At 39.5% G+C, this 25,863-nt stretch overlaps 1 protein-coding gene across 5 annotated transcripts in view; it reads left to right on the top strand.

Annotated features, from left to right (window-relative positions):
- PINX1 (PIN2 (TERF1) interacting telomerase inhibitor 1) overlaps positions 1–23,840 on the top strand; it is an 87,821-nt gene extending 63,981 nt beyond the window's left edge. For all 5 annotated transcript variants that reach the window (XM_006930758.5, XM_045055652.1, XM_045055654.1 and 2 more), the window contains one exon: positions 23,147–23,840. In XM_006930758.5, coding sequence (XP_006930820.2) covers positions 23,147–23,614 — 468 coding nt within the window. In that variant the 3' untranslated portion in view covers positions 23,615–23,840. The remainder of the gene's footprint in view (positions 1–23,146) is intronic.
- The last annotated feature ends 2,023 nt before the right edge of the window (positions 23,841–25,863 follow it).

Here is a 25,863-nt window from a genome sequence, read left to right as displayed (position 1 = left end):
TCAGTTCCTGTTTTGCTAGCGAGAGGAATTGTGACTCTTTCAGGGAAAAACCCTGTTCTAACATTAGTAGTGGCTGCTGGTGGCCAATCCATGATCTCATATGGGAAACGCATCGTTTTGCTGGCTTCTCTTTTCCCGTCTGAGTCAGCGCACAGATGGGATTACCTTGCTGCCTTGTTTGGGTTCTCCTCTGCCTGGTCTCTTCTGTAGGAGTCCACGATGGTTTTTCTCTTATGATAATGGACCTGCCAGTGTCAGGCCAGTTAGTGATCACTTTCACTTATGCACAAATGCCCTGGGTTACTTACTGCACTCCAGGAAAAATTGTCCTTATACACTAGCAGACGTACATTCACTTTTAAAAACATTTCATAGTGGTAAACTTAAAATGTAATAAAAGCCAAGTAACAAGAGTTCCTATGTACTCATTCCCAGCTTAACAACGATCAGTCCATGGCCAGTCTTGTGTCAGCTGTACTCCATTCTCTCCCCAGTTACTAAAGCAATTCCCAGACATCATATCATTTTATCTTAGTTTCTTATTTTTAGCATTTCATTATACACCTCTTGAAGATAAAGACTCTTTTCTTAAAGATAAGGACTCTCAAACACACAACCACAGTACCATTATTATACCTTAAAAAAATTAACCGTGATTACTTATCAAATCCAGTCAGTGTTCACATTTGCCCAGCTGTCTCATAATCTTTTAGTATGCATGTGTGTGTCTGAATTAGGATTCTAACAAGATCTGTATATTGTGATTGGTAATTTTTTTTATTATAAACTGCCATTTGATATTGAAATTTTTATTCATCGTAAATATTTATGTGATACTGTATCTGATGTGCCAAGACTCTGGCTTTGAGAAAATAATTGGGGATATTAATAATGACTAATAGTTATTCATTTATTTAGTCATTTGGCCTTTTCAGTTTTTCTTATTCAACCAACAAATATTTACTGAATATCTAGCACACATCACACATGATCCTAGGACAATGGGGATACAGATATGAAACACAAAGAGATTGATAATGTTTTTTACTCTTAACCTGTAGGTTTTCATTTCATTTCTTCTTTTTTCCTTGCAGTTTATTTTTGAAGATACTTTGGGTCCTTGTCTTACAGAATTTTCCATATTCTGGATGTTGTTTTTATCTTTAGAGTGTCCTTTAATACATTCACTTTTTAAAGAAATGCTACACTGAATCATTTTATAATGTAAATTACCATCCCTGCTGGCCGCCCCCCTTTTATCATTAATTTTATTTGCATGGCTCTTTACCAGGTATATGGTTCCTGCCTTCATGTAATTTACAATGTAATCTGAGAGACAATAGATAGTATTGTAAGCTCTTCCAAGATAATGTCAAATATAAATATAATACAAATAATATCAAGTAGAGGCATTTCTGCTATAACACAAGATATGTGTTCATGAAAAATGTTACATTTTGCAAATTCCACATTATAAAGAATAGAGCTTATGGGAAAAGACAGGTAAGAGGCAGATTAATAAATCGATGCAGTTTTGTAACTAAGAACACACATGTTGTTCCCCCACCATCTCTTTTCCTCTCTTATACACACACACACACACACACACACACACACACACACACACACAGTAGCTGTTGGCTCATGGTAATTCACTCAGACCAGGGAGACTACTTAGGAGATCTTAAAAATGCTCAGAAACAAATAGAGTGAACACATTGGCTTGTTGGTGCTCAGTTACTAAGGATGGAAGTGGAGCTCTGAGTTGTGGGCCACCATTTAGGTGAACACAGGGGCATGCAATCTGCTACCAGCTGAGAGCTCTTTGGGGCAAGAGCCCTGGATGCCAGTGTGGTTGCAGATCTGGGTGAAGCAGACTCTAAAAATGGATGCGAGTTTAGCATTGTAGGAAGCGTATTGGGAGGTGTTTTCGAGATTACTAGCTGGGGGTGGGCGTGTGCAAAGACAGAGGAAGCAGGATTGGGCAAAGAGAGAAGTTGGCCTGCTATTATATAGTCACATGTCCTCAACTGACTCCACAGGGCCCTCTTCAAAGCTGCCCTAGAGGCTGGGTCTTTGTGGCCCTGCATTGGCCAGTCACTGGGTTCAGCTTCCCTCTCCAGGAATGGGGTGTGACCTTAGGTCAGGTGGCTATTCCCAGAGAGGACTGACAGCTGAGAGTTGACAGCCCTTGGGGAGCAGACCCTTTAGTCTGAAGGGTGGGTTTGGGGGTACAGCATTCATTACCTGTGCTCATTTTAATTTTCTGAAAATAGAACTAAAGGGATCCTGCCTGCACAGCAGCCAAACTGAGAGATTTTGGGGTTTTTCTTGCCTTCTGGGGGTGTGATTCTGTCCACACGGTCCTGGTTCCTCTGGTCTAGGAAAAATACACGGCTTCCACATTTTACCATTACTAGTCCCCTGTTTACCAGCCATGAATGAGCTACTTGGTGTGAAAAACAGATATCACAGAACAGACTAGTTGAGAAGAGTAAGCAATGGCATCAGGGCCTCTTCATATTTCCACTGACTGCAGAAAGTGTCCACACCATTTACACTTGCCTTTGGCAGCTAATTACCAGATACAATTGCCTTGAGAAATTCACCTGCAGTTTAAGGCACTTCCCTTGGTGGCACGTGATCAATTATACCTAACTTATTCATCCCTTCCATCAGACTGTCACAAATTTACACAGTTAGTTACTACAAAACAACAGAGAAACTGAGAAAATGTTAGATTTCTCTGGCCATCAAAAACTTCAGCTGGCTGATTACTTTCAATGACTCTTTAGATATATTGACAAAGAAACAAAGGACAGAGGATTATTGTATAGCATTACAGGGCATTTTGGGTTAATGAAAACGTGGAAAAAATCACTAGGATCATGAACTCCAAATAGCATTTTAACAAATGCTTAAACTTATGTTTTGACTTCAGTAATCTAAACTTGGTGGAGTTTCTGTTTCTATAAATAGAAATGCTGACCTGGGGAAGCTACTTTACCTAAGTACAATCTGAACATTTCATGTCACAGAGAATCTGTGCACCTTCAGCAATAAAATGGACAGCCTTATCTTTCTACTTACTGTGTTCTAGTTCTGCCGAGTTAACCAGGTAAAATCCTTTAATCTAGTGATAGACACATTCCAGAGTCTTTTTAGGTAACTAATTCTGCCATCTGGAATTTGGTGTGCCTAGCAACAAATTTCAGTACTTGTCTGAAGAGGAAAGAAGTAGTCACAGTGCATTGTTTATGTTCCTTTATAACAATGCATTACTCTAACCTTACATAGGGTGTGTGTGTGTATAGATGTAGATGTACATAGACAAGCAACATACATTCCAAATTGGGTACCTAAAAATTGACCTTTCAACACTAGTTTCTTCAGTGTTGTGAAAAGTATTTACAGTCAAGATATTCTTTAATTTCTTATTGAAGTTTGGAGTTTAAGAGCCTGTGTTCCACAGGAAAAAAAACCACTTACTTGATGAGAACTAATTGTAATTAGTACAGCAAATTGTTTGTATAAATGAGATCATTAAATTGCTCGAAGCTACCTGAAAGAATTTCTTTTAAGTAATTGAAGTATTTCCCTTGGCCATAGGAATTCTTTGTAATTCAGCCTATTTTGTAATCATGTCATTTAGAGAATTTGTCATTGAAACACTGTTGGATCAAGCTTAATAATCTTGTCTTTTTTTAAACTTTGGTTCTAAGGTAAACTTTTAAGGAGGATTCTTATTGTTAATTTACTAGGGCCAGTCCTTTTTTTTTTTCCATTCATTTTAATTTTTTTTTTTTATTTTTTTTCAACACCATTTTAATTTTTAATTTTTTTAAACATTTATTTATCCTTGAGAGACAGAGCATGAGTGGGGGAGGGGCAGAGAGAGAGGGAGACACAGAATCCGAAGCAGGCTCCAGGCTCTGAGCTGTCAGCACAGAGTCCAATGCGGGGCTTGAACTTGTCAACTGCAAGATCATGACCCAAGCCGAAGTCGGACGCTCCACCGACTGAGCCACCCAGGTGCCCCAGTTTCATTCATTTTTAGAGCAAAGTGGTATCCCATTACATATACCACATCTTCTTATCAGTTAATCCATCAGTGAATACTTAGGTTGCTTCCGTATCTTGGCTATTGAAAATAATGCTGCAATAAACATTGGAGTACATACGTCTTTTCTTATTCTTCAGATAAATACCCAGAAGTTTAATTAGTTGCTCATATGGTAGTTCTATTTTTAATTTTTTGAGGATGCTCCATATTTTTCATAGTGGCCACACATAGGGCCAGTTCTTCCATAGAAATAATGTGAGAAACTTAAACCCAGCCCTAAATTAGTATCTCACTAACAGCTCTAAGTGTAGTTTAGCATATTTCTTGATGCTTATCAGTCATTAAATTGTAATCTTATGTAATTCCATTGGAACTGCTTTATAACAACCAAAAAATTCTGTTTAAAACTCAGTCCTTAACCTAAAACTTTATGGGAATTTTCCAAATAATTATTTTTTTCTTCCATAAGATTTAAATTAGAAGTTCTGTGTGTGTGTCAGAAATCACAGTACTGGTAGGTCTTTCTGATTGCCAAGGTTCTGTTCATTCTTATCTGAGCCTCTAGGAAGTTCACCCAGAGGTTTATTTCTTCTAATGGCACTCAGACTTTGCAAACAGCATAAGGTTACAATGGTTGGAGTTTTATTTATCTTTTCTTCATCAGAGAGAGTTGTTTCAAACAGAGTAGTAGCAGTAATGACAGCCAGCCTCCAGTCACTACTGTCCCCTGACATCTAGGACCCCTTCTGTCATTCTCATTCCAACTCTTAAAATCATGTGGAGGCTCTAAGTTTTACTTGACTGATACTGAAACATTTTGTTAGCCTGAACTCCAGGTCACTTACTTTTTCACAAGTGCCTAAACTTATTTTATATCTTGATTTCAATAACTTAAATTTGGTGGAGTTTCTGTTTCTACAAACAGGAAAGGTGACCTGGGGGAGATACTTAATACTTAAGTAAAATCTGAACATTCGTATCAACACCCTTTCTAAAAGGAAGGTGGCTTTATATTATAGGAAATTGTTGATAGACTCTGGAAATCAGTAAAGTTAGTTTTATTTCTGTATATCAGTGAAACTTGTAAATAGAGTGTTAGCTTTAGATATTTTTCTAATTCTTATTCCATAATTGTTCAAGTTCCAGATTGGAAATTGTGTGCCTGTTTACTTTGTGATCCTAAGAAAATCTTTTTAAAAACTTATGATATACTTTTTAAAGTTAAATATTGACCCTATTAATTTAGTTAAATCCAATCATTTAATTTTAGATTATCATTCTTAATGCTCAACCCATCCTTTCCTCCCTTTTAAGATGATAAATATATTATTAGGGAAGCAAAAGCATGGCATTCATATTACTTTGTTTTTAATGGATCCTGGTTACTTAGAATTCTATTATGCATGATGCATGACACATTATCATCATTGGTCACATTTTATTTCAGACTCCTTTTTCCTTATAAGGATCTAGAAATGACATCTTGGCACTTTCTTAAAATTAATAGATAAAATTATAGGTCAGTTAGTTGAAGTAATGAGTGAGCCATAAACAGAGCTTGCTTTCCATTTATCTGTACTTTGAAGCTACAGGATCAAGCTGAGGCCTACTCGGTGTCTTTACATGAGGCTAGAGTCTTGGTCCTGACTCCTGCAGTGTAATAATCTCTCATTATTTCATCATTCTTCTAAGAAATATTATCATAATTGTTTTCTTCCTATGTACTTCCCCTGCTTGAGACTTTTCCAGTTCCTTCTTCTATTTTGGATGTTTGTCCTTGTCACCCAGTAGCACTATTGCATGACAAATGATTAAATGAGTAAGACACAGTCCCTACTCACCGTCTAGTTGGGAAGTCAAGATGTATACAGTCAACTGGAGAAGAGGTGAGCCAGAGGACTGGGGACGTATGTGAGGTAGTGATGAATTCAGCGTGCACAGATTAAAGAAGGTAGTAGTTGGCCAGCCTGAAAGGCCTCACAAGGAGGAAAGAAGAGCATCTCCACAAAGACACACATCCTTGAAAAAGCAAAGGGCCTTTTTGGGGGACAACTGGCATACTGATATGGCTACACTGTGAAGGTGGATAGAGAGGGGTACATACCCCAGACACCTCTGCCTGCTGTGGTACTTTGAAATAAATCCCTGAACTCGTAACATTTCATCATAAATATTTCAGTACTTCAGCATACATGTCTAAAAGTTAAAGGACTTTTTTACATAACTCCATGACTATTATACTCTACAAAAATTGATAATAATTGTGTGCTATCATCGATAATAAGTGTTCAGTTGCAGTTTTTGTAAATGTTACAAATTTTGTCTTTCTTTAAATCTCTTTGTTTGACTCAGGCTCCAAATAAGAGTCACATCTAACAATTGGTTGATATAGGTTTTGTTTCTTTAATTCTGTGGATTGTCTCCAAATCTCGTTCTTTTTTTTATTCTTTTTTCAATTTTAGAATGAAATTTAGAATAGAAATTTTCACATACCCACTAACTGTTTACCCTGAGGTAATAAATAAATGATAGATATTTTATTTGTTTTCTTTATTTACCAGTTTTCAAATAGGGGAGGTTCTCTAGCATTCTCTGAATGTGGACCAATGAATTTTCCTTTGTGCATCACTCATGGAGTGAAATATATCTGTTACGTTTCAGTACATTGCATTTATTATTTTTATTGATGATCACGTTTTCCATCTTTGCCTAGTGGAAGCCTCTTCAAGTTGGTTCCTGAATTCTTTTGACATGACCCTATAATGATATTTGATCATTCCTTCCTACTTGGTGAAAGATTTTCTGGACTTAACTTTGTACATTTGCTGCCCCACACTTGGAGTCATCCATTTCTCCCTGGTTCCTTTTGATGGTAAATGATATTTAGAGACCACAATCTGGGCAGTAGGGTTGCTAATTGATATTAGGTTTGCCTTTATTCTAGTTCTTGTTACATGGATAGAACTATATATTTTTTTTAATGATAAAATATATTGAGTTTCTACTCATATTACTGATTCAAAATTCAGGACCACAGGACTTAACATTATTAAGTTAGAATTATTATTAAATAGAATTATTATTAAGTTAGAATTAATAATTCCTGGAATCTATGGAGTCTAGAAATAAAAGCATTAAACAGTTATTTTACTCATTTGCTTATTTCTCATTACATACATGATAGTCACAAAATAACACCAATAACTTGATTATCAAAAAAAAAGTAGATTTGAGGAGTTGTTTTGTTTTGTTTTACCAGTGCTTTTTGTCTTTAGGGTATATCCCATTAGGGTATGTACAATCAAATTACAGTGTTTTAAAGTTATTTGGAATTCTGTTCTGCGTAGGTATCCAGCAACTGGTGCAACAGCTGGTACAAAGTCAACGTGTTTTTGTTCCATTTTATTTTTAGGATTTTCTTAAATTTTAATTTTGTTATATGTTTATTGATTCTTGATTATGTTCTCCATTTTTATCCTCTTGATCATATTAGAAATTATTTACAATTCTGTAGTTTGAACTTTACACAGACTTTTAAATGGAACGTGGTCCTAAGATCTTTCTTCACTCTGGTTATCCCACTGGTCAGAATGTATAGCTCTTACATAATCCTGAAAACAAAATGTGATTAGATTACATGCCATTTTAAAACTTGAGCCACACATACTTGTGTGATTTAGGACATGTTATTTCTCTGCCATCTCCCATTCCAAGATGAAAGAATGATATTTCTAACTAAGCCTGGGAATGGATATTCCCATTTCAATAATGGGATATCTAGGGAAGAGCTAGCCTCTTTTGCCAAGGCCACCTGGCAAGCTGGTTGTTCATAGCGGAATACTTGTCTGGTCTTCTTTTCACTTCCCTAATAGGTGTCTGCCAGTTTTGCCTAAAATGTGTGGTTCATTGGTAGAAAGCCCACCCCCTTAGACAGAACAAGGTAAATGAAAGATTAAGCTATAGGATTTAATCAGGAGAACTCGTCTTATCCAGATCATAGGGTGTCTGTGCGAATAGACCTTAAAGCAGGTTCAGCAGAACACTAATTCCACAGGTTGTTGATGGATTTTATACCAAAAAGGGTTCCAGTGTGAAATAGTTTGGGAAGTTCTGAAGTTTAACAGCTACTGGGTATATCAGATGATAGAGTGCTTTATGAATCAAAGGGAAGAATAGCATAAGTTTGCTTCACAAGTTCACTTAACCATGAATCCATCCCAGTTTTTCATAAAGGAGCATGCCATATTGGAGAAGTGCTACGTTAGAAAATAAAGCTCTCTCTAGATTTAACTCTACAGGACATGCTTTAGACAGAGGAATGTGCTAACCCATACCATACCACAGGGACCAATTCAGCAAAATTCAGATTCTGGGAGAACTGTATAGCACAGATACCTTGGTGTCATCAATAAGAAGTTGCAAAAACAAATGAGGGAATGAGAACCAATAGCCTAAAAGATGAGACATATCAGCTAATCACAGTATATGGACCTTATTTGGAAGCTGATTCAAATGAATTGTAGTAAGAACTTAAAAGACAATAAAAACATTGTGAACACAGACTAAATATTTGGTGATGTTAAAGAATTTTCTATTAATCTTTTTATGTGATCATATTAAAGTTAGGGATTTTTTTTAGAGCTGTTATCTTTTAGACACACTAAAACATTTATAGATGAAAGTATATGATATCTTTGATTTGCTTTGAATTAATGGGAGTAGAGTTGGTAATGGTTATGTGTTGATACTTGTTAAAGCTGGGTAATGGGTATTGGTTCGTTTTACTATTTTCTCTGCTTTTCTGTGTTTAACAATTTTCGTGGTAAAAGGTTTAAAAAGAAGACTGCTAAATTTTTAAATTAGAAATAACGAGGCCATAACTAATTTTAAATTTTCCTACTTGGTCTAGATTCTGCTCCAGCAGCTATCTTTGTTTCCCAGCCCAAAAAAGACCAGGATTTCTGAAGAAGCATAGAATCCTTCTTGAATTCAGAAGTGTCATTTTTTGCAGAATGAAAGAGGTCACCAGTGACATCCTTGTATATTTGGAGGACTGTCTCATAGCCTTGCTTGTTCCTTTGCAATATGGAAATGGAATTGGCCCCAGAAAACACTGGTTGTCTAAATGAGGCATGTGTGCCCATAGAAAGCCTTCTGTCTGCAGCCTATGGTTTACAGGCCCCTGTCAGAGCATTAGACAGCAGATGGGTCCTGTGCTACGTGCCCAGGAGCCAGTAGCACAAAGCAGTTAGGGGCAGGGCCCAAAGCAAGGAAAGTGGTGGTGCATTCCAACCAGAAAGGAAGTTCTTACAAAAACTTTTATTCCTGTTACTGCAGTTTTAGCAAAAAGAGATGTAAAATGTGTGTGTTTAGTAAAAGGAGGGGGGCAGTTTTATTTGGGCCGCACCATTTTAAGATATATTAAAAACCTCATCTCTTCATTCTGTACCCCTTCCTACCTCACTCCTTCCAATCTCAAGCTGCTCACACACCCAGCCCCCCTTAGACTAGTTTAGTTTATTGCCAGTCATGATGCTGTCTGCTCTGGAAAGTAGCAGGAAAAGCTGATAAGGTGCTGAGGACAGAAATCTCTGGCCTTATCTCTCCCTAGCACACAGTGCTGAGAGTGCATCCTTTTCCTGTCCTAGGACAAGAGACATAAACCGACCATCTCCTGGCAGCAAGGACTTCAAACAGGGCTTGGGGGCCTGCCTCTACTTTCTATAAGAGCCAGAAAGGAGAAAGTGGGTCATTGCTTTTTTGAAAGTTGTTTTAGTACCAGTAAAAATGTATATCAGTTAATAGTTAACAAACTAATTTATAAGAAGACATTCATTAAACAAGAAGAAGAAGAAGTGGGGGAGTGAAGGGAAGGACTACCAAAACAACCCAAGAGTTGTAAGTCGTTGGACTGTTTTGTTTGGTTAGACTTTTGCCAGGGCGTAGGTTTGTACTGAGTGGATTAGATTTGGCTTTTTGTTTGTTGACAGATCAAGCGCATGGTTTTGAGAGCCTTTGTGATAATAAGAAATTGACACACAGATGGCCCAGTGTTGGAAGAGAAGAGTGAAATATTGGCTCATTTTTCCTTCTATCCCTCTGTCCTGCCAGGAAAACAGAAATAACATTCTCTCCCAGATTTTCATGCTGTGATGTTATGAAAATAGGATGAAGAGCAACTTTCCTTTGGGTTAGAGTGCAGCCTTGACTGGTGAGCAAGCTATGCTTTGCTTCTCTTGCTATAGTCTGAAGGGACACCGGTGATGGGGTTCTGAGCATTACCATCCCCTCTGGGCCTTCTTTGGAGCTAAACCACATAAAGTCAGAAGAGTCAGCCAACCTTGACAACATTCTGAATCATTGGGTCCTCAAAGAGGAGAGGACCTGCTTTGCAACATAAGACTTTACAGTATTGAGGAGACCAGGCTTGATACCTCGTTACCATTTTTGAAAGAAATTGGTCACTGGACAGTTCTGATAGACAGCTAGTTGTTGAAATTTTAAAAGCGAATGACAACTTTAAGAATTGTGCATATTATATAATAGCAAAAGCCTGATTTTATTCCTTTTTTTAATGTTTGTTTGTTTATTTATTTTTGAGAGACAAAGAATCTCAAGCAGGCCTCACGCTATCAGCGCAGAGCCCCACGCAGGTCTTGATCCCACAAACTGTGAGATCATCACCAGAGCCGAAATCAAGAGTCAGACGCTTATCCAACTAAGCCATCCAGACAACGTCCCCCCTGCCCCTTTTTTTAATGTTTATCTATTTATTTTTGAGAGAGAGAGACACACAGAGAGAGAGAAGCCTGATTTTATTCTTGAAAGCTTCTTCGTCTCCTGACTCTGAGTGCTGTGAAATTATCAAGACTACACATTACAGTGTTAGAATTGTAATGGACCTTAAAAAACATAGCTGCCATTTTTGCACCTTTATTCATAGAGCTCTAGGAGTTCCTCAGAGACGCCTCAGGGGCCTTACAAGGGCAGAGTAGGCTTAGGACATGAGCTTTGGGTCCCCCTAACCCCACCTCCACCACAATTCTGATGCGTTACATATTGGCCCCTGTTTAAGATTGCATTTAAAGAGTGTCACACAGAGCAAAACCGTGTTTGAGAAAAGTCATTGAGTAGCCCTACTTCCTTGCTTTGCACAAAGTTCACTTTGAGGCCCAGAAAGGCCAATAACTTGTCCAAGATCACATATTCTGTCAGATGTGAGTCAGGTTTTTTTGACACTCAGGTGATTGCCACTTGTACTACATTGAATTCAGCACCTTTCTTTTTGTTCCTTTGGTAGCTAATACTGTATACAACCACCACTCAAAGGATGGTCCACAGACCAGCCCAGGACAAGGACAGAAATTAGAGTAAACGTTTAGGAACTTTTATATTCCTTGATATTAACTTCTATAAATTGGAATTTTGGTTTTTTATGTCTTTTTAGAATGTCACTTTCCTAGTATTTCATACTATTTTATTTTATTTTACTTAGTATGTTGCAAAAATCTTGGTCCACAATGGATTGGAGATTTTAAAAAGAAAAATAAATGGCCCTTCACGAACCCCGATAGTCTGAGAAGCACTGTGATATAGGGCATTGACTTTCTAGAGAGATGAAGCCAGTTAGGGGCCGCAAACAAGAAGCAGGTCTTTACAGAACCTTTCTGGATTCTGAGCAGGTAGGAAGGCAGCTTTACTTGTTCTTTTTGCTTAAACTTTTAATATAGTATCATTTTTTTTATCAAGTAAAAATTATTATAGCTTGTATAAAACTAAGAGATTGTGTATTTAATATGTATAATAATATATGAGGATTATATTTTTAATAGTAATTTTTTTTATGAGCTCTTTAGAATTATGATCTCAATTTAATTGGTTTTGGGTTTGTTGAACCGAGTTTCATAGTTGGTTTTCTTTTTTCAACTTTTTTTTTTTTTTTTTTTTTAATTTTTGGGACAGAGAGAGACAGAGCATGAACGGGGGAGGGGCAGAGAAAGAGGGAGACACAGAATCAGAAACAGGCTCCAGGCTCTGAGCCATCAGCCCAGAGCTTGACGCGGGGCTCGAACTCACGGACCGCGAGATCGTGACCTGGCTGAAGCCGGACGCTTAACTGACTGCACCACCCAGGCGCCCCGTCATAGTTGGTTTTCTTACCATTTAGTTTCTCTTTATTCTAAAAATAAATTCTCCCAATGTATTTTTTAATTTTAATTTTCATTGTTATTGTGATAAGATTACTTACATGAGATCTATTCAGGTCTTATTATTATTATTATTACCAGTATTATTATTATTATTTTATAGTCTGTCTCCCTTAGAACAGGAGCTCCTAAGGGACGTCCTTAAAGGGTCAGTCCCTAAGGGACCAGTCCCAGTCAGGTAAATAGTAGCTGCCTGGTGAATGTTCATGTAGGATTGGATGGACCAAATGTTTGGACCTGAGCCTTTTTAAGATCTTATTCTTGTGTAATTTACTTTCATTACGTGACTCAGTGAGTTCAGAATTTTATTTAATGTACTCTTACTAACTTAAATATCCTTTAAACACAGAATTATTTTGCCCAACCAAATTTACTCCTAAAAAGTATTTTTCAATGTTTTTCATTGTTATTTTGATTTCTGGTCAATTAAAAAGAGTATATAGAGGCACCTGGGTGGCTCAGTCAGTTAAGAGTCTGACTTTGGCTCAGGTCATGACCTCACAGTCTGTGAGTTCAAGCCCTGCATCAGACTCTGAGCTGATGGCTCAGAGCCTGGAGCCTGCTTCAGATTCTGTGTCTCCCTCTCTCTCTGACCCTCCCCTGCTCACACTCTGTCTCGTCTGTCTCTCTCTCGAGAATAAATAAACATTAAAAATATATATATAAAGATTAATCTTATATAATATGCAAGAATTGAAGAAGGGGCTTTTTTTTCATTTTTAATTATTTTTTTTCATGTTTTTATTTATTTTTGAGAGAGAGAGACCAAGCATGAGCAGGGGAGGGGCAGAGAGAGAGGGAGACACAGAATCCAAAGCAGGCTCCAGGCTCTGAGCTATCAGCACAGAGCCTGATGTGGGACTCGAACTCACGGACTATGAGATCATGACCTGAGCTGAAGTCAGACTTCCAACTGACTGAGCCACCCAGGCGCCCCAGGGCTTTTTTTTTTTTTTTTAATGATTTCACTTACCTAAATTAATTTACCTCTCTCTTTAAAATAATCTTGAGTATTCCAGATAACTATTTCTGTTCTAATCCTAGTTTCAAAATACTAGGTTCTCTGAATTCTTCAAAAAATGCTATTCTTTCTATAATAAGGGGCCTAAATTTGAGTTTTCATGATTCCTTAGCAACTTTGAAGTCTTGTGTGGAGTAAAGATGGAAGAGACATCCTCTGTTAGCCTCTGCTTCTGTTCTTTGAGATTCAGATACTAGCCTTCAACTGTGGATAAAACTATTTGTCCTGCCTCCAGGGAGCAACGAAGAGAACCAGTTGACCTAGAATTATAAAATGTAGTCAATTTGGATTATTTTTAGATTTCATTCAAAGAAGTTGGTGCTTATGTCACATTGATCATTTCTAGCTTTGGAGGAGCCTCGTTTATCTTATAAGGGCCAGTATGTTGTGAAATGTTGTCACATGAGTCACTGCAACTTTCCAAGCCTTAGGACCTTTCAGGGAGGCAGGAAACCTGCTCCTTTTTTCTTTCCCCTCTTTTTCCCCAGAGGCTGTATGACTCTTGTCAATAGTTTTGATGTCAGTTACTTGAGAAGTTGTTGCCATAGAGAACCATCCTTTTAAAACATGTTTATGTTGGCTTTTCTTAATGAATGGTAATTTGAGCAGCTGACAAGGCAACTGGAAAAAAAAAAAAATGAACAGCTTTGTTAGCATTGGCCTTCATATGAGGAATTTGGCATTATTTGTATTGCTCTACAGTTGTCCAGTACAGAGTGAGATATTTTGTCCCCTCCAGTTCCCCATTATCTTCTCTGAGATGTCCAGTTTATTTGTTGGAGTTTGTAAATTCCAAGCAAAGTTCTGATGCCTAATTATTAGAAAGTTATCTATAGGCTTATAGGGTGTTGAAAGTTCTCTTTGATATCTGGTCACTTCATCACCAGACTTTCTCCTTGTCTACCGTCCTTTGATACTTGAAGTCAGACAGCAGTTAGCAGCCTCTCCACCATTCACTAGCATTAATTCAGGAAGTTAGCAGGAGACAAGAGATTGAAGACTCCCGTCAAATCCAAAGCCCCCCAGTTCCAAATATATGTGTATGTATATGAGTCTGTATGTGTATGTGTGTGTGTATACTTCAAAAGCATCCAACATTTCCAAACAGCAGATCATATTTTATGATAAATTTGTTCATTTCTTTGTTCAGCACATATTTACTTAGCATCTATGTTTATTTATATACTAGAGAGAAAACACACTTCTACAGATTTTTTACTGATGAAATTCAAAACTTTATTTATAGACACTGATATTTGAAATTCACATAATTTTTACATGTCATGACATATTCTTTTGATTTTCCCCCCAATTTAAAATGTAAAAACTGGAGCATCTGGGTGGCTCAGTCGGTTAAGCATCTGACTCTATAGATTTCAGCTCAGGTCATGATCTCATGGTTCGTGAGTTCGAGCTCTACATTGGGCTCTGTGCTGACAGTATGGAGTCTGCTTGGGATTTTCTCTCTCTCTCTCTCCCTCTCCTCCCCCGCCCCTCCCCCACTCATGCTGTCTCTCTCAAAAATAAATTTAAAAAATAAAATGTAAAAACCTCCCCTCCACCCCGAGAGAGAGAGAGAGAGAGAGAGAGAGAGAGAGAGAGAGAGAGAGAGAACACGAGCAGGGTAGAGGGGCAGAGGGAGAGAGAGAGGAAATCTCAAGCAGGCTTGACAGCACAGAGCCCAACATGAGGCTCGATCCCATGACCCTGAGATCATGACCAGAGCCGAAATCAAGAGTCAGACACTCAACCAATTGAGCCACCCAAGTGCCCCATTATATTTTTTATTTTTACCCCAACTTTTAATCAAAACTTCTCTTCAATCAGGTGGAGTTTTACATTTGTTTTTAACCCTTGTGATGCTTTCTAATACTAAAAACAATTGTGTTTCCCAGGTAGATTCCCTAAGATTGGTTACAGCTGGACTTGGTATGTTTAGCCTAACTCCAGAGTGAGTGATGGAGATCTTGAAAAAAAAAAAAAAAAACACTGAATTTCACACTTCAATAAACCTTTTGTGAGTGTAAACAGCTCTTTGTCAGTAAAACACTGAATGTTTCCTATTATACGGAAACCAAAAAGGTACCTAGAAAGCAAAAGAAATGCCAGTGTGGTGGCACACTTCTTGCTTTCTATCTAACGGTATGGACCACTGCTTAGCTTACCCTTTAGAGACAGACCCATTTAGTTGACTCCCTAGAATCAGAGGCTTTCCCAGGTTGTATTTTCTGCTCAAGATACAACATACCTGTACCTTAACAGCTTGCTACCAGGGGCTTCTAGTGGAACTTTCATCCAGCTATTTGTCTTCTCAGAATAAGCCCCTACCTTTGCCTCTGATATGCCCGAGAACTTTCTTGCTGTCCAACTTTTTCTTTTACAAAAACAGTTCAGCCCATGCATGTGGTTTTGTTGCTGTGTTCACCCAGTGCACAGAGTGCATGTGACGGTTCTCATACAATAGGACCTATTTTTTTCTTTTCCAACTGGGAGGTGACTATGGAAACGTGTAGTAATAGACCAGAGAAGTGTGTGGATTGGTTGACCGAGCTCCTCCACAGCACTAAGGGCCACAGGAAGTAATTGGCTGATCACTCTGAAAGGCACTCATTGTACCTTGCAGTAGTTAGAGAAGCAGTGTGCACCAGGAGGCCTGGTGGCATCTGATGAGAAGGGAATGGTTTCATCTGGATGGAAAGAATATACACTGCAAAATGCTAACTGTCTCCTTCCTACTCTTCCAAGCACCTTCTAGTCATTAGGCCTGCTTGGCATACAGACATATCGGTACCAACAAATACAAAGCTTATGGCTCAGTGGGTGGCAGTGGGGGTATCTTTCAAGCCTTGTAGGCTGGTGTCTTGTGTGCTTTCCTTGAGCACTCACCATGCAGTTGTTCCTTATTAGAGAGTATGTGTGCTGAATATAAATGAAATAATAATGGTCTTTGCCCTCAAGGAACTTAACATTTCCTTGGGAAGATGCTTACAAAGCAAATACACAAAATCAGAAAGCAGAAGTCATTAATTAATTGCTAGTCACAGACAGTAAACAAGACAGGATGTTCCACAAGGGATCAGGCTTGTTGAAAGAGGCAGTTTTGCACTTGGTCTTCAAGAAGGTGATGCACCTGGGTGCCCGGGTGGCTTAGTCGGCTAAGCGTCTGACTCTTGGTTCCAGCTCAGGTCATGATCTCACAGTTTGCGTGTTCGAGCACCACATCAGGCTCCTTGCTCACAGTGCAGAGCCTGCTTGGGATTCCCCCTCTCCCTCTCTTTCTGGCCCTCCTCCACTCTCTTTCTCTGTCTCTGCCTCTCTCTCTCTCAAAATAAATAAATAAACTTAAAAAAAAAAAGAAGAAGAAGGTGGTGCACCTGACTATGTGTAAAAAATCTGCGAGAACATCATCGGCCCACATACCGAGTGACTGCATCAGCCCACCCTGCCCCCTCCATTGGCAGAGGGTTTAGTGCATACACATTCTGGCAGGACTTTCATCTTGACAAGTGATGAAACCACTTCATGAATTTATATCTGTCCAAAATGAATGGATGCAATTTCGACAACCCAAGAGTAGATCAAGACGTAATTTGTGTTTGTCAGAATTGTCCTGGTGAAAAACTTGGAAAAGATACAAAATGTTCTTTCAAACCACTCACTTGCCAAGCTTTCTTAACTTTTCACGGACTAATCCAACACAAGCTGAGGACAGACAGATGAGACTGAAAGTGAACATGAGTTCATCACAGGCAATAGCTATCAGAGCTAATAACTCCAGTGGCTAAATCCATTACTCTTCAGCTCTGGATGTCTACTTTTTCTTTCAATGAGGAAAGTTCATTGAAGGATTACTGTTGCAGCATGCTCTCTGTAACGTGGAAATCAAAAGGCTTCAGTCATCTTATCACTTAAGATCAGCAGTGACATATGAGAAAGGCTGGTGAGCTGAAAGTCTTTTGCCTTTGAAACCTCACCCCTGGACTAGTCCGCTACCATGAGTTAAGATTTTATATTTGCCCCAAACACCTAACTGAATCTTCAATCCACACTGCTTTGTTTTCCTGCCCTGCAAGATACTAACAACATTCTTCTGAGAGCAATAAAGAGAATACTCTTTATTTGGGCATTCTGCTGTTAATCCAGTTCAGTACACATGTTTGAAAGGCACAGATTGTGAACCCAGAAGTGCTTGAGCACATAGCTCATTAAGCTGCAGAGCCTCTAGAGAGAAATACTTAAGAGAAACAAAGAACAAACTCATAATTCTGTAGACATTTGAGAAAAGTTGACATGCATAGCTTGGGGCATCTTCCAGGCACCTGAGATGGTTGCGTTATATTATAATTGATGTCTTCAGAATCTCCCTCTGCAAGGTCTTGTTTCCTTTGCATCCATTCTGCCCCACCGTCCCTAATCCCAGTGGTAATTTGGAACCGCCAAAACAAAAACTGTTTTGTTCGGAACTGCCAGTGGTAATTGGGAACTGGTAATTCGGTGTAATTGGCACACAGTATGCAGTCTTGAACCACTTGATCTAAATGTTGCTGAGAGAAAACAGACAAAGCAAGTCAACAGTAGGAGGGGCCGCCTGCCTCACCAAGTGATCGCTGTCTGCATTCGAAGTGTCCAGGTGGAGGTTGTAAGACATTTGTCCAGGAGGGAGTCTTGCCTTAGGTGGAAGGTTGGACTTGGGTTTTTCTTCCTGCTTCAAAACACTCACACTTTGCTAAGTGAATTTACATCCTAATGTGACTAATTAAAAAACTCTTAAACCTGGCTTTGAGCTATTTTTTATTTTTATAAATTGCAAACTAGACAAGAGTCTTTGTTCTGTTTCGAAAGTAGTATCTATTTCTGGTGACATTTTTTTCTACACTGAAGCTTTGCATCAGTTAATTTCTGCCCTCATCAAAGCTGAGTCCATGGGTTATATGACCAACGAGCATATATTTCAGTTTTAGGATGATTTCTGAAGGAGAGGAACAGTGACAAGTGAGTCTGTGTGACAGGCTAAAAGTTAGGATGCCGAGTGGAAAGAGAAAGGGCTTTGTGTCTGGCAGTCTTGGGGCTGAATCCCCCTGCTGCCGGTTCCTGCCACAAGATCTACTGCACAGTTAAGTGTTTTGAGTGTCCATTTCTGCCTCTGAAAAATGGAGAGAATGCCTCTCCTCGGGTTGCTTTGAGGGTCACATGAGATGAGTTATGATAATAAGTGACTGGCATGTTGAAGGCATCCAAGAAATGATAGCTGCTTCCTTCCGTACCCCCAGGTGTGGCCACTTTGGGGAAAGTTGCCGTATGTGATTGCATGGAGTGTTCCCACACGGTTTTTCTAGCTTGAACCCATTGAGGTTCTGTGAAGTGAGAAACAGGTCCTCCTGAGTTCTCACCCACAGAGTATTTATTAATTGGGTAGAAATTAAGTCCCTAGCTATCATTTGGGAAGACTGATTATCAAATGTTTTTTCAACACATACTCTTCTATGCTCTGAAAGAAAGGAGAACACTGAGGCTTTCTGGGAAGAGACAGTATTAACTCATGAAACAGTTTTTAGAGCAACACAAGAGTAGTTTCTAAAATACATCAAAAATATTTAAAAGTCTCTAAATGTACCTTGGGCCTTTCTGATTGACAAAAAAAAGAAGGTAGTACAGTGGGTAGATTACAGATTTAGGAAGAGGTGTTTTAAACTGTTTTATTAATTCCATTACCATTTCCCCTCCTCATTCACGGACCTCTTTCTTTGAAAAGCTTATTCATCTTAAGTCCTGGGCATGCACAGCTACATTGGACACGTGCCTGCCCTGGCTGAGTGTGGAGTCTTGTGAACTGACCGGTCATGGTCGGCACAAAGGCTAGGGGTGCCCATGTCAGAGCCCAGCTCCAACACATACGACTCTCCCACCTGTGTGCATCACTGGACCCCAGCGAAAGCCCGCATTTCTTCTTGCACATGCCGTTCTCAAGCCGGGACTTAAAGAATCCTAGATTGTGGAGGCATAAAAGCCAAGGGAGAGGTTGCCAGGTTATTCATTACAGAAGCCCACCACATTTTTTATTCTAGTCGGGTAAAATCATTAGCATTTCCCTTGCTGTGCCTTTGGAGAACACAAGGTTAGGGTATGTGAAAGATCAGTGGAGATTTTCAAGCCAAGGTCTAGAAAAAGAGAACCTTCAAAATTGTTAAGTACAAAATGAGAGCTTATTATTTTTTAAAGTTTTAGATTTTTACTACCTTCCTTTGAATTTGGGATGATTTCTAGGATGTAGGTGTAAAATAGATGCATCCTCCAGTTCTTGTTTTTATTGATTTTAGCCTCTATATAGTGTCCGTTCTTTTAAGCAAATTCTAAACGGCTGTTCAGTACAAAACAGTATTTGGCTCTCTCACCTCTTCTGAATGGTCTTACTGGATCTGCTCTTCTGCTACATGCGTTCTTACAAGTGGTATAAAAAAGTTTCCACAGGTAGACTGTAGGTAGATGGGTCTCACTGCTTGGCTTAGCAGTGGGGTGGTAGTTTTCAATGAACAGAGTTGATCTGCCTGCTTGTATACTGTCTCACTGAACCTTCTCTCCTCTCTTACATCATAGAGAAGGGGCCAGCCACAAGTGTCTCTTCAGAGATCAGGAAATTTTAGGCCTTCAGGGGACCTTCGAAGTTACCTCATTCTGGGGCGCCTGGGTGGCTCAGTCAGTTAAGCATCCGACTTCAGCTGAGGTCATGATCTCGCGGTCCATGAGTTTGAGCCCCCCGTCTGGCTCTGTGCTGACAGCTCAGAGCCTGGGGCCTGCTTTGGATTCTCTGTCTCCCTCTCTCTCTGCCCCTCCCCCACTCACACTCTGTCTCTCTCTGTCGCTGGAAAGTAAATCTTAAAAAAAAAAAAAAAAAAAAAAGATGAAGTTACTTTGTTTGACCTACTTCTTTGGCTTGATAATAGGTAATTGAAGCCTAGAGAGGTTATGGGATTTACCTGAGGACCTCCATTAGTTAACAGAAAGAATTAGAATTAAAAAAAAAACAAAAAAGTTTCTGAACCCCTAAGCTTGAATCAAATGTTTACTAAGGTGACTAGCTAACCATATCTCCTTTGGTAGTGTTTAATATGGAACTGGAAGTTTTCAACCTATTTGTAAATTTATTTTACTCGTTTTTAGAACATTGTTAGCAAACTGGTGCATTCTCAAAGTTTACAAAGTAGTTAAAGTGTCGTTTGGTATTACAGATTTTTTTTTTTTTTGAGGTTGTATTGTGTGTTTAATGGAAATGTGGAAAGGTGCAAATTGTTTGTATTTCAAACAACTAGAAAGTAACTCTTGCTTTTTTCGGTACTTACTTTGACGTAGAGACGAAATATGAAAAGTCCTTGTTTTCTTGAAAAGCTGTTCATTTTTTATATTCACGGACAAGAATGTAGAAACTGGGATTACAATCACTCTAGTAAAACTAGGTTTATAATTTATAAAATCATAAAATATGGACTTATGAAGTATGAATCCTGGGCACTGCTCCTACAGGCATTCAGATCTGCAACTGATTCCTGCTGTTACCATGGTTTTTAAAACAGATACATTCCTGTAGTGTGGGAGGGTGGCTGCCCTTGGCCTTAAATGGCTCCCTTCATCAAGTCTTTGTTTTGCCTACACTTTCTTTGAGATAAATCGGATTTGGGTGCTGGCACCTCTTGCTTGTCTCCATGCCCTGCTAAGCTTGGTGTGCAGTAGCCCATGGTTATTAAAATCCTTATCACCATAAGGAGTTAATTATGAGCATAGTTATTTTCTGGGATTAGAAAGGCCTGCTGAATTCAACAAGTGACTCAAAAATAGTCTTATATTTCCTAATAGTTAAAAGTGTGATTAATACCAGCAGCTAGTTCTGTGATTTAACTGTTAACAGCAGGAATTCAGGAGGTAATAAATAGGTGAGCAAGGTAAGGAGCCATAAGATATAATTTAAATTTGAGTTCCTCAGACACAGAAGAGTTGGCCCACATAAGATAAACTCTTTTTAATGCCATGAAACTAAATGAGATCTGTTTTACATAAACGGGCCACCTTCACAGACTATCTACTGTCTGGGTGTGGTTGTGTGCCCTTAAATGGAAGGCAAGACTGTTCTTGTCCATTGAACCCGGATTAGCTAACACCAGGAGACCTTGAGAAGACTTTTTGTTCTGCTGTGCAGAACTTCAGCTTTTTCAACATTTAAGAAATAAAAAGACAAATGACCTTGTGTTTTTCTCCTGGGGCAGCTATTTTTAATTTTTTTGCACAATTACCCAATGGGATTGCAGCCAGAATTGAATGCTGATAGGTAACATTTGAACTTCTTCCCAAGGCTTAGTTGGTTTATTCTATATGTTCTGCATTTTACATTTCAAAATTTTAAAATCGGCCACACAATTTTGTGTTTTGGGTCTTGAGTAAAATAAGGTGTGTGTTGATTGGATACGTTGTGATACAAGGTGAGATACCCTTTGGAGAGCTCCCTGGGGCAGTGGACACTCAAAGCCCAATTGTTCGTTGATGGAATATTAATTCTGCTGGACTTTCAAAAAGGATGCTACGTTAATTCCACTGAGCTGGTTTTTGAGTTCTGTATCAAGAAAATGCATAGTCCGTTTATATATGTTGGTTTGTGATAAAGTTCGCTGCACGGGCAGAACTTTGCCTGCCAAGTTCAGAATAATTTGTAAAATGCTAGTTTGGAAACTGATTTATTCAGAAAACCGTTTACCCACCCTTCCAACATGAAAGGGTCAGACAACCAGTCTCTTCCTGTGAAAATAAGTAAATATGAAGGAAGAAGCCAGGTAATTATGGAAACCTAAGTTTAGCATTATTATTTAATGGCTTGATTACTTTAAAATTTTCTGTGGGCACAGTTCTAGATATTGACATGACTTAAAGCATAGTTCTTATATTCTTTATCATGTAGGTACTTTCTTTCCTCTCACATGTTTTCATTGCTTTACTGCCAGCCAGCCACAACCCATATGGTGATACCAACATTTCATTTTTTATTCTAGCCTATTAGGAATTTTGTCATTTCTAAAGCCTTACAGCTGAATGTATTTATTTAAAATTAAGATATAAACCCCACTTAATCCCAGCTGTTATGAGTGAGTAAATTCTTCACATTTGGAAAAAAGACTAACACACCCATGAGTATCTAATCCATGTCAGCATAGGGATGGGGCCATCTCCCTTCTCTCCGCCCCCAGCCGAGGGAAAGACGATTCCTCATGCTAACCTGTTCTTTCTGAGAAGAGGAAGGAACACCTTCACTTCCAGTCATGGTGTGTCCTCTCCTAGAGGGCCACCCTCTGCCTTCAGAGGAGACAGGTGTTCCTGACACACCAGCTTCTGGTTGGTGTTGGGCTCCTGTTATAGGAAGGGTTAACATAGGCATGTGTCATCTGTGTTTCTAGGTCTAATGCACAGAGACTTGTCTAATTGATGACAGAGCTGAAATAGGTGTCCAACAAAATCACAAAGCTAGAGGACTTCAGTGTCCATGTTTTTTAAGGGAGACTCTGGTTACTTAGTCATCATTTATAACATTGTTGCTAAGGAGCTGTTTACTCAGAATTCCAGGTAGGTGACTTAGGAAGCTAACATATGAAGTTAGCTTCTGTCTGGTGGAATACAGCTTTCAACCAGTGTCTGGCCACCTCGTTCTGTGCTTTGCAGTTCAGCTCTACCAACCGGGAGAGAAAGAGATGAGGGGGAAGCCAGGCACCCAGCCTGGTCTACTGGTGAGTGAGAGTAGCTCCGTGTGCAGGCCCCCAGGATGCTGTGAGGAGTAACCAGCTGATGCCTAACTGATTTTAACTTTCTTCCCCACTTTAGGATGATTCCAGCCCTGCCACTCCAGATGGGAATGCACCCTCCACTACAACAACCAGTGCCTTCACCATCCAGGAGTACTTTGCCAAACGGATGGCAGAGCTAAAGAATAAGCCACAGGTCATAGCTGCAGGGCCTGACCTCACAGAGACCCAAATGGAAAGAAAAAGGGGAAAGAAAAGAAAGAAGGAGGCAAAAGATAAAAATGTGGAGAATTACACCGAACCCAAGGCCAAGAAGAAAAGAGACCAAATTGAATGGCAGCTCAGAGACCCTTGTTGGGACGAGAATTCTGGTGTTTCTCCTGAGGATGGAGAGGATTGTGTGTGGCCGCCTGATGACCAGGACATTGCCCCAAAGCCCAAAAAAAGGAAACAAAAGAAAAAGCTACAAAAGCAAGTTGAGGTAGCAGTGGATGCTATATTAGATGAAATACCAGTGAAAAAGAAGAAGAAGAAAGGTCCCAAATAAGTTCTCCAGAGCCAGGGCCTTCCAGCCACTCAGATGTCAGGGCACCACGAGCAAACACCTTTGGCCTGAAGTCAGAACAAGAGTTCACCCAAGAGGGCTTTGACATGCCCAGGGGTTGCTGAGTCTCGCCCTCTCAACCACGTTTTTCCCAGCGTTTATCCAGAGAACTTTCTAATGTTCCAAATCATGGCTCTCATAAACAAATAAATTTCTTTTTAGACTGTGAGCCCTTCAGCATGAGTGTTTATTCATATTTATTTGAACACATAGTTATGTGTGTGTGCACATGTGTATGTAGGTATGTCACAGTCTGTATTTGCTCTTGATTTCCTTCAGTAACAATGAATTTTGCTTCCTTCTCAAGGATTTAGTCTAATTAAAGGATTAAGAGGCAATAGTTTAGATTCAGATAGTTCTTTTTGTTCTATAGCCAACCATACGTTTTTGCCAAGCAGGTATTATGTGATTACATTCCCAAATCAGAGCGTTGTTGGGTTTAGTTTGGTTTTGATGGGGAAATTGTTTTAATACCCTCTCTTCCACTGAGCGATGATGGCCATGTGTTCTGAGGTCTTCTCCCCAGAACGTCAGAGTATAGGAAGTGAACTGAGACTCTAAGGATAGTGTAACCTTCCCGTTCTCTCAGGATGCCCCTCAGCCGTTCCTCAGCCAGTGTGGGCCGTCAGATCTATTTCCATGTGGTCGTGCTTGGGGATGGTCCCCTGTCGTGGGCTCTGCCTCATTTGTAATGATCAAGAGTTTCAAAAATACTTAGAATATAAGGTAATGAAATTAATTTCCTCTGGAAGGCAGTCTCTAGATTGGGACTGCCTTATGAAAGTTCTTAAAAGTATAATTATTACATATATAATGAAAGGTATCTTTCCATCCTGCTCAAACCAAAAGGTGTCACCTCGTTGTGTTTATCCTTCTGTCTTCCCACACCCTGGCAAGTCTCCCGGTGTGCTGGTTGAGCTCTCTCTGTGCGGCTTTGCTTCAGACACCCTCACGCCCTCTTTGGGACACAAAGTGAAAAAGGTTTGGAGATCCAGGCCTACTGTTTTCCCAGCTTCTTTGCCCTCTTCTGCTTACTTTCTTCTCCTCATCTCTCCCTTCTTTTCTTCATCCTTTTCCCCTTTTACTCTTTCTTCCCTGCTCTCTCCTTATCTTTGCCCGCCCCCCCCCCACTTTCTTCTACCCCCTTTCTAGCTTCCTACTCCCTGTGTCACTCTTGGAGTTTGCTGCTGTTTGGCCCGCTCTGCCAGACCTGTGAGCATAGCTGGGAAGGGTGGCGGGTGGGGTAGGCTATATGCGTCCTCCACCTGATTTCTAGATTGCTCTGGGGTAGTAGGAACCAGAACTCCCACACAGGTTGATGACCTTTTGCCCTTGATTCTAACTCTCAGGTTACATGTTACACATGAACCATGGCCCTGAAATGCTTAAAATTGACAAAATACATAACATTTGGCTTTAAGTCTTAAGAATTCTGAACAGTGTTGCTAATTGTTTAAACACACTCACACACACACACACACACACACACACACACACACACACACACACCCCACAGAGAAAATTCTCAGGAGTTCAGAGCCCGAGATCTAGTTTCTCAGTTTTATCTTGGCCCCCAGAATTTAGAATCTCAGGCAATGGTCCAGTCTAATAAAACACCCAAGATTTTTTTTAAAACAGTTTTTGCATTTCAGAGTTTATTTTTGAGAGTGTGAGAAGGGGAGGGGCAGAGGGAGAGAGAGAGAATCTCAAGCAGGATCCACGTTGTCAGCATGGAGGCTGACTTGGGACTTGATCTCATAAACTATGAGATCATGACCTGAGCCAAAATCAGGAGTCAGATGCTTAACCCACTGAGCTACCCAGGTGCCCCAAACACCTAATATTTTTAAAGTCAGTTTTCTTTACGGAGGCACATGCTCAAGTTATCTCTTCTTGTCCTATCTTGTTTATGAAACTATAGTTCCAGAAAGGAGTGGGAATGTATGAAACCTAAAGGAAACTGTCTTTTAAGTATATATTTATATATATATAGGGTTTTTTTTCTTTTTTATTAACTTTCACTTCTTTTACTAATAAAAATGAGTGTCAGGAGAATATACTGAATTGTGTGTAGGAGGAGGAAGCAAATGGCTATGTAGGAAGCAGAGTACAATGCATCTGGGTCAAATGGGGTGAAGGGGCAGCTGGGAAGACCACAGGCCAGAGGTGCTGAAGGGACGTTCTTTGGAATT

The sequence above is a fragment of the Felis catus genome, chromosome B1 (assembly GCF_018350175.1).
Source record: "Felis catus isolate Fca126 chromosome B1, F.catus_Fca126_mat1.0, whole genome shotgun sequence".
Taxonomy (NCBI): Eukaryota; Metazoa; Chordata; class Mammalia; order Carnivora; family Felidae; genus Felis; species Felis catus.
Note: the sequence above shows the minus strand (reverse complement) of the source record. Positions and strands in the feature narration are given on the sequence as shown.